General features: G+C 40.5%; 2 protein-coding genes across 3 annotated transcripts in view; one reads left to right on the forward strand and one right to left on the reverse strand.

Moving 5' to 3' along the window:
- Positions 1-645: 645 nt before the first annotated feature.
- On the reverse strand, positions 646-5,666 carry LOC104950367 (C2 calcium-dependent domain-containing protein 4C-like). 2 transcript variants are annotated; one of them, XM_010776887.1, is made up of 3 exons: positions 5,616-5,666; positions 3,371-4,675; positions 646-3,251 (listed from the first exon to the last, which is right to left on the reverse strand). In XM_010776887.1, exon 2 carries the CDS (start codon positions 4,621-4,623, stop codon positions 3,382-3,384), a length of 1,242 nt encoding a protein of 413 aa, XP_010775189.1. In that variant the 5' UTR covers positions 4,624-4,675; positions 5,616-5,666; the 3' UTR covers positions 646-3,251; positions 3,371-3,381. The 2 variants fall into 2 exon arrangements, with proteins under 2 accessions (XP_010775189.1, XP_010775188.1); XM_010776886.1 differs by having other exon boundaries at positions 646-4,675.
- LOC104950371 (1,4-alpha-glucan-branching enzyme-like) overlaps positions 4,622-13,165 on the forward strand; it is a 29,024-nt gene continuing 20,480 nt past the window's right edge. Inside the window, exons 1-2 of the mRNA XM_010776889.1 lie at positions 4,622-4,669; positions 7,296-7,405. Coding sequence (XP_010775191.1) covers positions 4,622-4,669; positions 7,296-7,405 — 158 coding nt within the window. The remainder of the gene's footprint in view (positions 4,670-7,295; positions 7,406-13,165) is intronic.

Genomic DNA, 13,165 nt, shown 5'->3' on the forward strand with positions numbered 1-13,165 from the left:
GGCGCAGGTAGGCATATTATTTCAGGATTGTTGTAGAAAGTACAATAGAAATGAAATGTCTACTCAAACAGAGGATAATTTTTCTTATGATTTGGTTGCAACAACATTGTTTCCAATGGCAAAACCTTTTTTCCCCAACAGTGAATCAAAATCATCATCATTTTTAAACCGTTTGCTTTTTATGTGTGTTTTCTCAGAAGCAGTCAAGTGTGCTTATCAGGAGTAATCTGCTCTTAACATTATTCAATATATTTATAGATATATGTGGTAAACCTCCAGGTCAGCTTAAAATCTATCCACAGAGCAATCAGAAGGCAACAAACCAATTCAATAAATCCAATGTTTTGACAAATGTTGTTAAATGTAATGCTTTTGGGGGTTTCCGACACCATCCCCCCACCCCCTGCCTGAAACGCCTCAATTGGACTTCTTTGTTTACATCTTTAAAATAGTGACATCGCTATGTAACACCCACGCTCCTATTGGCCAGCGCTCCAACACATTGTACGTGAGAGGCTAAGGGGCGGGACATCTCTAAGCGGTTGACCAATCACAATTGAGCAGGCCAGCTAACCAATCCGAGCAGACTGGGCTCTGGTTTCAGACAGAGGGTGAAAAGAGGTGCTGCATTAACATTAAAGCATGGAAACATGTCACAGTCGAGACACTAAATACAAATATGAACCTGAAAATGAGCAGAATAGAGTCCCTTTTTTCCATCTGTCAGTCTTCATTGTGATTGAAACGCATTGTACGTGTAACGCTGATATAACCTCCTAATATGACTTCAGATATGTAAGCAGAGGTAATCAGATTACTGTTTATTGTTTTCCCCTCTGCATTTCCATTCTATTAAATGATAAGCCACATAAGCAATTGTTTCTAATAATACAAAACAGAACTCAACTTGAATCAACAATATTTCAGGTGTAAAAAACATTTGTGTCAGCAGTAAATCTTCATCTAGAATCAGAGCACATTGGACTCACCACTGCACGATATGAATCCACTGAAAGTCACCACTGACACTACTGAAGTATGTTAGTCATGCTATAACTGTACGAGCAGGCAACAGATCACTGACTTTCACACCAAAACAAAGCCGACCAGCAGTTTCACTGTGTATAACGAATATATAGAGAGAGCATATCAACAACAGTGCTACAAGGGAGCTACAATCACCAGGTGAGAGAAAGGCTCTTTGTGTGTGAGGCCTCAGTAATTTGCATCTCTGTGATGTCTCTCTCATAATCCAAAGAGCTGCTTTTTACATCAAAACACTCAATATTGTCTTCCACGCTACCTTGTTTTCCTTATTTGACTCTTGACATTTCTACCTCTTCCCCTTGGGCGTAATTAAAGTTCAAACAGGCGTAATTAAAATGCCTCTCATCATCACTGCTCACTCGCTGGTGCATAATTGGCTGACAATCGTAGAAACTAGTACATTAGGTAGATATATGTACAGTACAAATCCAACCAAAGCATTTTACAAAACATGTCGTACATAGAAAACATAGGACAAAATGTCATGCTAATCAAAGCACACACACTTTCTCTCATCTTCACACACACATATACATCGTAAGGCTTTAGGGTTTCATAAAACTTTGAGCATTTCATGCAAACACCAGTATGTCAGTGACATTTGTGCCATGCAACTGTTACTACAGTGCTCTGTTATTCTCATATGAGACATTTAATACATTTACATGCACACAAGTACTGTATCTGCCAATACTGGGACTAAGGCAGCGGCACTGGTTGCATAAATGGCCGACTGTTAAATTCGCTTGACATGACAGACAAGAGTAGCTTTTTAATCAGCTAATTTCTTGTCCCATTGAGATCAAAATTATCCAACAACTGGAAATATGTGAAGTGCTTTAGAGAAGAAGGTTGGAGAGGCAGATTTAACTGAGGCTGCGTGACTGCCTGAAAAAAAGGAAAACAACTAAAGTAATCATCTTGGACTGTGAGTCTGTGCAGAATAAGACGGCGTTATGGAACCGGTCTGAATGCAGAGTGAAGACGAGGCGAGAGCTCGTTGCCTGGTTGCACGAGATTTAATCAAGGTGCCCACAATGAATGAGGCCTTCGTGACAGGCTGCAGTGGATCGTGCTCACAGGTTCCTCAAAAGGCTCCAAAGACCTCATCAGCCAAACTGAAATTGAAATGAGGGAACGTTTATCATGTGTTCTTCCTTTCAGCTCCAGATTCCTCCAGCCTGAACTTATTCTGGACAATGAGTTTTGAAAGCCTACATTTTATAGAAAATACAAAGGGCAAGGGTAAGAATATTTGGACCTGTTTCCAATAGAAATTAGCTCGTTTCTAAACGAGCCTTTGAATGTTGCACGGGTAGCAACCTCTTATTTTTATTTTGCTTGTAATAAAACGGGTAAAACAATCCTGCGCAGGTTTGAAGAAAAATAAACATAGTAGGTGCATTTCTTATTTTCAATTGGCAACCCCATTGGTTTTTCAATGTTCTGCTAAATGAAAAGCGTATGCGTAAGCACCCGCAGATGCTGTCCAGGAGACGATCGCTTCAAAGCAAACTAGGAAGTAAACAATGCAGGATTTGAACTTAAATAAGTTACACCTCAAGGATTCACACAATTCATTTAAGTTAAAACTACTGGCGTGTGTTTTCGGGCACCTTTACTTTAACGCTTTAGTAAAATAACAGGCAAAACCTAGACATTTCCTGGAACTCTTCGTCCCGTTAATATCTATACTGACAGATTGTGCCAATTAGGGCTTTGCATTATAATCATTTTTCAGATCTGCATGTAAATGTGCCTATTGTTTGTCTGACGCCCACCCATGCAGGAGGACTGGGATCAAAGGTTCATTTGCACATCAGGATGTAGTGCCACTTCAAAGCTCTGATTCACAAAAGCATCTTTGTGCCGAACACGCCGTGCAGATGGTGTAGCTTCACATCCTGCGCTGCTTTGGATTTATGTCCCGTTAGAATGATAAAAACCACGAGGCACGCAGTAGTGCAGGGCAGCGATGGATGCACAGGGGTTGTGCAACCTTTGAACCAGTCGAGGGAGTGGGCTAGAGGGTTGTCCACAAGAAGAAAAAACATGCTTTCATCTGTGAAATTCATCTGCTGCTGTCGAGCCAGGCTGGGTTTAATGAGCAGAAGGAACCAGGGAAGCGTCCAACACCATAAATCCTTACATCAAGAGTTTCCTTTGATGATTTCAATACTTCCTTCTTCATCGTAAAGTCCACTCTGTTTACACATAGTGGAATAAAAACAGTAGTATGAGTAGAAACCAGTGCAGACATCTAATTTATCGTTCAATCCGTGTGTGTGTGTGTGTGTGTGTGTGTGTGTGTCTCCCCTCTGACCTCCAGGTGCTTTACACCCCGGAGAGCAGCTTGGTCAGGAGCACCTCTCGCTCCCCCAGCAGGTTGTCCCTCTTCAGACTCGTGCCTTTGTTCACCACCTTGAACTTCACCGACAGCTTCTTCACCTGCACGGCGCTGATGGAGTCGAAGAAGAAGTCCTCGTTGAACACCGGGTTGCGGCTGTTCTTGATGATGTTGCTCCTCTGCTTCTGCATCTTGCCCGGGTTCAGGTACACGGACACGCAGCAGTTGATGCTCTTGATGTCAAAGTGCTTGTCGTAGAGACTCTCCGCGGCCAGAACGCGGATCAGCAGGCGGGAGGTGCTGGCGTCGTAGTTGGCGCTGATCTTCATGGTCCCACCTTTGTGCAGGTTGACGGTGTGTTCCCGATGGTGGTCCGACAGCCCAGCCCCACCGAAGGAAGGACCGTGGAGCCGCCGCTGGACGTTGGGGCTTGGTTCTGCCGAGCTGCACTCATCAGTGGAGAGGGAGCTGTGGCGAGCGAACGTCCGCTTGACCTTCACGACTTTGGCCTGGGTCTCCTGCGTGAAGATCTTGAGCAGCGAGGCCGAGCGGGAAAGCAACGGAGAGCTGAAGGGCGAGGACTCTGCCGAGGAGCAGGTGTCGCTCTCGCCTCCGCTGAAGTAGCGGTACGGGTTCATGTGGGAGCTGTTGCAGTCGGCGGGGTTGAGATGGTTCCCCGCATCGCTGCTTCTCCCGTGGGTCCTCCTCTGGGTGTTCGGGGAGGAGATGGGGCTGCTGAGCTCGCAGTGGAAAAGCGACTCTTTACGGCGAGTGTGAGGGCTTTCCTTCAACGTCGTGAAACCGTACGGCGTTTGAGTCTTGGGAACGTAAGGCAGGGACATGGCGGTTTGCGACTGAGGGTCTGCGTTGGTGTCGCCAACATCGTCCGCGCTCTCGATCTGGATGATGTGACGGTTCGCGGCTCGCAGAAGGTTCTTGGTGTCGCCGGTGATCTTGGCCACCAGGCGGGGACTCCTCGGGCTGCTGATCTTCCTGCCGCTGCCGTTACTCAGCTCCAACGCGGCTGAAGGTTGAAGAGTCTCTTTGGGTTTCACTTGAAGAAGCTCTGGCTCCGGGGCGCCGCTGACCAGCTTCGGAGGAATGAAGAAGTCCGGGATCTGGTCCGGGGTGAGGACGTTGCTGTAGGGGACGCCTCTCCTATCTGCGTTATCGCCCTGACGCAGCACGCTGGTCTCCACCGAGCCGCGGATCTTATCCAGAACCCACATGGTCCCACCGGACTGCGGGAGGTGTGGGTGTGTGGAGAGCAGTCAGGTGAGTCTGCAATTATAACACACAAAGGAGCGAGGGAGGGAGTAGAGGATCAGAGGGTTAATCCACAGGAAGCAGACGGATCAAAATAAAAGGTGTTGCAGCTCTGACGATAATGCACGATATGATGAAAGTATTTGAGGGATTAAGACAGAATAAATGTTGCAGCTGCAGCAAAGTGAACTTTAAACGCTATTGACTCCAGATGCTGTGAAACTGAATCTTCAAAAAGGCTCTTTGATGATCTGATTTACTCAGCTTATTACATTTAAGGGATCTAACAGATACAGGCAGCGTTGGGAAGACTTTTAAGAGACAATTGATACAAAACCAATCAGAATGCAACTGTTTTAACTAAATATAAAAACAATCATAATTTATTTTAGACGGTAGAGTGGCTTTATTGATTGTTAGAGTAAATAAAGAGCCAGTCTTGGAATAGATTAATACACAACAAAACAGTTCCTTTCCTATTTTTAAATCTTGATATTTGTAAATATCATTCTTCATTAGTTATCATGATTGTTAAACATTAAATAATGATGGTACCTTGTTTTTTTGCATGCATTTTATTCTTAAAACTAAGACAATTCAACATCATGCCAGGCTTTCTGTTATACTTAAACCATATGAGATGGAGAAAAAATACATCAGAGGAAATTACTTTATGGTCGATTCGAAATAATTAAATCACATTTATATTTATTAACTAACCACAGAGTATATTCCCCCTTCTTTATATCATATTGATACATCAGTTTTAATCGTAAAAGTTGGAGAAAACGTTCAATAAAAGTTACAGACGGATATTAAATTCAACAGGTGCCGGAGCATCTTCCTCCAATTACGCAACACTCCGTTTTCCAAAACCTCTAACACCCCGTGTCTCTGAGTAATCTGATCCAACTCACTGCTCCTTTCTGCAGAAATGTGTTAATAAAATACTCACAGAAGACACTAACTCGTCTTAGTCCACTCGCTCCGTGGCAACAGGTGTTTTCTCCACGGTAAGCTGTGCGCTGCGCGGCGCTGCTCTGCGCTTTCAGTCGGTCTCTGCTGCGGAGCTCCGGGCTTTATATCCGGCTCAGGCTGCAGCTGACCAATGAGATCAAACTGCGCTCCATCCAGGAGAAGTGGAAAAAAAAAACACACTGGTTACATATCAGAGGAATCTAAAAGGTTACATGTTTAACCTGCAGCCACAGATCCAGTCACAAAGTTAACCTGGGAAAAAGATTTACTGAAGTGCATTTAGAGTTACTTATATTAGACTATTCTGTATCTCTTTTATGCATGGTGTTTATGAATCTGTTATTCCATTATGGTTATTTATTGTATTCCTTTCTGGTCTCTTATAGTAAGTGTTAATGATGATGTAAAGAATTGGCTCTGTGTCTGAAAATGTGCTACATATTAAACGTACCTTACCTACCTTACCTTAATATTGTATGTGTTATGCTTCTTCTACACTTAATAAGACAATATTGTACTTTTTGCTCCACTAAAATGATTTGACAGCTTTATTAACTTTACAGATTCAGCTCAAATAAAATATAAAATAATTAATAAATACAAGTTTACATAATTATAGGTTAAGACATCCAGCAGCAGTATACATATGTATCAAAATTAGCTTCACCTTTACCAGCTGTGACGACATATAAGACATAATAACTATATCATTTAACTGTATGATTTGAAAATGAAGGCAAGACAATCTTTACTTTGGTACTTGACGTGTATTTTGATAACAATATATTTATATATTCATACTAAAGGAACAGTACTGTATACATGTACTTAGTAACAGAGTATATACAATCAACAGAGGATTTAGAATTAGCTTGAGGTACTTGTATATTGAGTATTTCAATATAACTTTATTCTTTGACAACTCAGGAAGACATATTGTAATTTCTTCTCTACTTCATTCATATGACAAACACAGAGATGGGGAACTTAGAGTACAAATGTGTACATTGTACAATATAAGTGGGCCATTAGGGAGAAGAAGACAACCCTTTGTTCACTCTGTTGATGAAGACACACAGTACAAACACACACATGTATTCAGATATGCACAACACATGCATCTTTTCTATGGAGAGGTGTCAGAGCAAAGTGGCTTCCAGGTTTTTCCGGCGCCATGCGGGGAGGTTTGGTTCCTTGCTCAAAGACACCTCAGCAATGCCCAGAAGGAGAACCGACACCTCTCCAGATACCAGTCCACACTCCTTTGGTTTGGTCCAATCGGGACTTGAACCGGCAACCATTCAATTCCCAAGCCAAGTCCCTACAGACTGAGCTGCTGCCACCAATCATACATCATGAGTAGGCCTACTTTTACTTCGGGTGATTTGAGTATATTTCAAAGCCAATAACTGTGTACTTTTATTTAGGAGTAAACATACAGGACTGACGTGTCACAGAGTATTTCACTGCTGTTGCGTTTACTGAAGTAAAAGCAGTAACTTTTTTTGAACCACCTGATGTTTTATGTGAACATTATCTGCTGCAAGTGTCACGAAACGTGGGTATAAAAACAAGGATATCCCAACCACTCAGCACAAGGGATAAAAACATTGTTGTTTGATTTCACTTAATCTCACATGGCACTCTCTCTTTGCAGCTTTCTATGGAGGAAACCATTAAAGCCATGATGACACTGTGTTTCTCAGCTCATCAAAAGAAACACATTATGTGTATTCCCGCTCTACGGCGACTGCAGAGCTTGAGTCTGTAAGTCATTATAAAAGCTATAATAAGACGGTTTGACCTTAAAAAGCACACGCAGCCGGGCATTTGAGCACCTGAGTGGATTCATTCAAATGAAATTCTCTTTCTCCTATTTATTTTTGCGTCCGTCTGTCACTGATTGGTTTCCCTGGAAACTTTGCTATGGCAACAAATACATTTGTCCATCTTAAAATAGGAAAGGGCCCCGCTGACTTCATTGATCTGCAGGACAAAAAGCCCAGGATTGGACCAGATTGCTTGATTTTGAGTCAAGTGCCATGTGGACTGAGAGGAGGCTGCTTCATCACAGATCTGTTGCAGGGAGACGATAATAGCTCTGCATCGACTCGGCAGGAAGGGATTTAGAAATGTAAAGATTTCAGAGTCAATACGCGGAGGCAGGAAGGATAACAAAAGCTTTAAAACAGCTGATAAAAAAAACAGTTAATGTGAAAAGCCAGATTTGCCTCACTCTGATGGAAACTTAGATTCAGCATCTTTTAAAGCCGTGGGAAATACATTGTTATTGACCACAAGAAGAGCAGTCTCAGATTGCAGGGACACCATCCTCTGTGTAATTATGTTGATGCAAAATTGTTTTAAGAATTTGTAAAAATGCATGTGTTCTTGAAGTAGAGAGCATACAGCAGGATTTTCATTTCATTTCAAACCTTTATTTATCCAGGTGTATCCCATTGAGATCATTGATCTCTTTTTCAAGGGAGACCTGCTCAAGTAGGTTCAACATGAAACATAAAAACATAAACAGAACAACAAAAAGGCATACAGCATCATTACAGGGATTACAATTTACAATAACTATCCACATGAACAGGTACCAGCAGCTTCCGATTGAGTAGCATCCAACCGAGCTTTAAAAACATTTAGTGGCACCAGATTGCTCAGTTTCCATTTGATTTGCAGACTATTCCATGACAGTGGAGCTGCGCATCTAAATGCTATCTTCCCTAAGACAGTCCAGGATACATGAGACTTGGATTGTTGTTGTATGAGAGTTTTTAAACCAGAGATCTTAACAGTGTTGCTACCTTTGAGTTGATGCATGTAAATATATTGAATCTCTCACCTTTTGCATAATATGCCATCAGTTTCTTATAGTAGATGCACGTGAGCTTACTAGATACAGACATGCACAACGTTTGTCAAAACATTTTCTTTGTTCAATTTTGCACTACTCAACCAACGTAAGATGTATTGTGTATTTCTATTCTTAAACGTGGCCCACATTTACCTTCATTCATCACAACTTTGATCTGTTTTTAGTCTCTGCTTTCACCATAGAGGCACGCAGGGAAAGCACGAGGTAAATCATTTTAGCACATAGCTTTAGCTCACTCACTAAAGGTCAACCAACAGCTGCATGTATAGAGGCTGCAGTCGAATAGTGGGGTAAAGACCTACGTTATGTTCTTATGTGTTTTCCCTAAACACTTTAAGCTCACCTTGATGGAAAGGTCAAGGGAAGATGAGAAGGAAAACTGACCTCCTTTTCTCTAGGAAAGGATGGTCCGGTGTATCCTTTTCTAAAAGACAACAATTATCTTGCCTGCCACTTTTGACTTTTGGATTATTGCACAATGTTGTATTGCATTTATTTTGTGTTATGTATACTGCATTTACATTATTCAAGGCGCCTGAGATTCAACATTTTCATTGCAAAAAACGACACTGTAGCTATTGCGTATATAACAAATAAAGCCTTTGAATCCTTTCACTCAGGTAAGAACCTTTCTAAGATAAAAAACAAACTGGACTCCAGCTCTCTGACACATAATGCATGTTTCTGTTCAACGACACGCTCCAGCTCAGCCTCAGCATGTAAACCACGTCAGATATTTCACAGATAATTAATTACACATCTTACCTGCTGAGGTCCTTCAGAGTTCATGTCTGATGGGAACAGGAGACACTTACCATGAGGATTGCAGAGGACCGTTTTAACCCTCAACCCCTGCTGTCAGTGATCTGAAGCTGGGTGAGACCCCGCTGAACTTTAAAGACCCTCAACATGTGACACTGTCCAGGAAAAAGTGTTTAAATCAGGAGCAACTATGCCTTTCAGAGTGACCCAAATCCAGATAGAAGAAGTACTCTTACTTCAATTAAAGTGTAGTAATACTTTGTTACAAGTTATCATATCAAAGTTTATTTATATAGCACTTGTCATGCTCAAAAGTGCTTAACAAACCAAACATTTAAAACGATTTAACCCTCCCTTCCCATTTAAACAGAGTAACACATAGCTTTTTGATAACACACTTAATACTGACAGAAGGTAATCAAATGGTAAAATAAGAATTAAATAAGAATAAATACAAATCAATAAACGCCATATTAAAAAGATGGATCTTCAGTTGTTAAAGAATTATTAAAACTTCAGAGAAATCGACTTTTGCTATAAAAAAAAAAATGCCTGGATACCTTCTATAAAATATGGGGGAAATTCTTATTTTTTTTAGAAAGGAACTACTGCAGCCCAACAAAGGGCGGAGGACGGATAAATACTGCAAATGGGACAAATTTGGACAAACCATATGCTACCATATCAAAGGGGGGATTTGGTTTACCCCTTGTTTTATATTTGGTTTGGCCAAGCCAGTATAGATGTTCCTTGTTGCGTCATTGTGGCAGGTTGGTTTGTTGAGTTAACACCTGTTAAGTTGCTGTTATATTTATTAGAGTTTTTCTGTTGACCCCTTTGATAAACCCAGTTTTTATTGTTTTCAGGACTCATGTGTCCTGTTACTGTACTGATTGGTCCTGCAGTCCCCAAGGGGAAGTCTTTGTCACACCTTTTGCTGAACCAGAAAGTAAACTCCCCCGACCACCATGGTAACTTGAAGTCAACAAAAACGTGTGTTAACTGTGCTAAGATGTGGGAATAAACTAAATAATGTCAGGTTACAAGCCTATAAAAAGTGTACTATTTCAATTAAATGTGTGCTGTTAATTGTTGGTGTTTTACTGCAACTGAATGAGGTAAAACTAGTGGTGAGGGTGCAGTGTAATTGCTTTAAAGGTCCCATGTCATGGCCATTTCCACTGATCATAATTCCATTGTTGAGGTCTAATAGATTTACATTGTTCAATGTTCCAAACTCACATTGGTTTCTCATACAGCATCTCTGTATAGTGTATTCACTCTCTGTCCTACACGTCTTGTTGGAGCTCCTACATTATTCTGAGGTCTGTTTATTATTTAGTTTATTTCTTGAATCATCTGTAGTCAGGCTGTCTCATTGAGATTAAGACCTGAGAACCAGAGCTAATTTATAGATGTTTAATAATTAAGTGTAATTTCACCAGAGCTTCAAAATCTTGTTGGTTGGTTTTATTTTTGTCTACAAAAAACTACATACAAATGTTGAATATAAAAATTGTTATGTTTGAGTTTTCTCGTTAAAAAACGTATTAATTCATCATCAAAGGTTTTCATCCCATTGACTAACACATCAATTATTGTTTTAATATTAAAGTTTTACAGGACAAACCTAAAAAAAGACTACCTTTTAACATAAATGCAACAAAAGACATGTACGTTTATGAAAATGGAGCCGATATGTGCTGATCTGAATGTCAGAGTCCTCCATGCTCTAACTGTTAACAGCTTCCTCTGAAGTAATGAGATCTGTAGCGGCACGTCTGTGGACCTTCAGCCGGAGAAAAGGTTAATGTGTCTGTTCTGCGCTCATTAAGAGGCCGGACCCTAAATCTCTGTCAGCGGGAAATGTGAGGAACACAGAGGCAGAAAATACAGAAGAGCAGGGTTGTTAAAGTCGAACTAGATGTTCTCTATGTGGATTGACTCAGATCTTCTATGTTAGGGTATGACAATCATACAAATGTAAATATAAAAGTAAAGTATATCACATATTCCCTATGCTGAAAGGCCCCTTTCACAGTGATGTATGCAACTAGATCATAGCTTCACTTTAATGCTTCGGAGGGAAAGGGTTGGGCTGATTACAATTCTTCAAACTCTGCTGGGATAGCTCGTGAATTTCAAAGAATGGCTTCCTGGAAGGACAGGTTCAAGGTTCTTTATACGTACATAGCTACAGAGTAGTTATGTCGATCTATGAACATCTTAGGTCACAGGCTTCTCCAACAGTGCAACACAATAATACAGATAAACAGAAAATATATAGTGAAAGTAAATATTAAGTAAGTAAATACAAAAAGAAAAATTGTTTAAAAAAAGTGATATCATATATCTGCACTCACTATCTGTCTATAACTGTGATGACTCGACAGATATGTTAGGTTTAGTTATGTTTTTACTCTAGTTTTGTGTTTGGATCTTGTCACTTCCTGTTTTTATTTTGAAAGTAATCTTTCCTCTCATCCCAGATCCCACATTTCCTGCCTTTGTGTGTTTCCCGCCCGTGAGATTGCTTGGCCCTGCCCTGATAGTTTTCACCTGTGCCCATCCCCCTCACCTATAGCCCTGGTGTTTCTTTGTTCCTTTGTCAGTTCGTTATGTTTCATGTCGTGAGAACCTGGGCCTTTTGACTCCTGACCTACCTTGAGATTTAGACCTTTTGCCAAGTGAATTTTTGTGTTACTCTACAACTTAGTTTTGGCTATTTAACTACTTTCTATTTTTTGAAAGTACGATTTAGTTTTTGTGATTAAAGAACATTCTATTTTTGGACAACTGTCTTAGAGTCTTGCTTTTGGGTCCTGCGTCCTGTGTCTCGGTTCATAACAATAACTCAGCTACTTAGTGTTTTACATTATGTTATTCATATTGTTTCTCTACTTTAAATTATAATACACAGTAGTTTGTCATATATTCATTGTCCTAAGTCTTTTTCACTTTTTCATTATAATTTAAAGTAGAGAAACAATATGAATAACATAATGTAAAACACTNATCTCCAAGGCAACAGAAGTTGTGTGAAAGCGGGTTGGCAGAAGCAGAAAGACGGATGGCAACAATGTGACTGAGAGGGGTAAAAATGTACCCTGTGACGCGTCCAGGGGAGGGTCCACGATCAGGGGCCGGAGTGTATTTCCAATATTTTAATTAAATCTAGGACATGTTAATTAGCTGATGCTTTAAGGTTAAAGAAGGCCTTTATTGCTCCCTGTAGGCAACAGAATAAGAGTGGAAACAGGACAGAACAGGTGGAAGTTCACACAAGTAGCCTACTGTAAGAATAAAAACAAGAGCACATGTAAGAAATCAGAAACAGAATCAAGTTTACTGCCAGGTAGGTTCACACATACAAGGAATTAGCTTTGGTGTATGGTGGTGCAAACAAGAAAAATAAGTTCTAAGAGTAACGATGACAAAACAAAATGATTTTAAGAAACTATTTAGCATTATAAAAAGAATAAAGACAAGTATTTCCACCAAATTTGAATAAACAAAATAGCCGAAAAAGCGAAAAAGACTTAGGACAATGAATATATGACAAACTACAGTGCATTATAATTTAAAGTAGAGAAACAATATGAATAACTTCAATAACATCATGTAAAACACTAAGTAGCTGAGTTATTGTTATGAACCGAGACACAGGACGCAGGACCCAAAAGCAGGACTCGAAGACAGTTGTCCAAAAATAGAAAGTAGTTAAATAGCCAAAACGAAGTTGTACAGCAACACAAAAATTCACTTGGCAAAAGGTCTAAATCTAAAGGTAGGTCAGGAGTCAAAAGAACCAGGTTCTCACAACATGAAACATAACGAACTGACAAAGGAACAAAGAAACACCAGGGCTATATAGGTGAGGG

Source organism: Notothenia coriiceps, unplaced genomic scaffold (genome assembly GCF_000735185.1).
Source record: "Notothenia coriiceps isolate Sejong01 unplaced genomic scaffold, NC01 NC01_scaffold00017404, whole genome shotgun sequence".
NCBI classification, from domain to species: domain Eukaryota; kingdom Metazoa; phylum Chordata; class Actinopteri; order Perciformes; family Nototheniidae; genus Notothenia; species Notothenia coriiceps.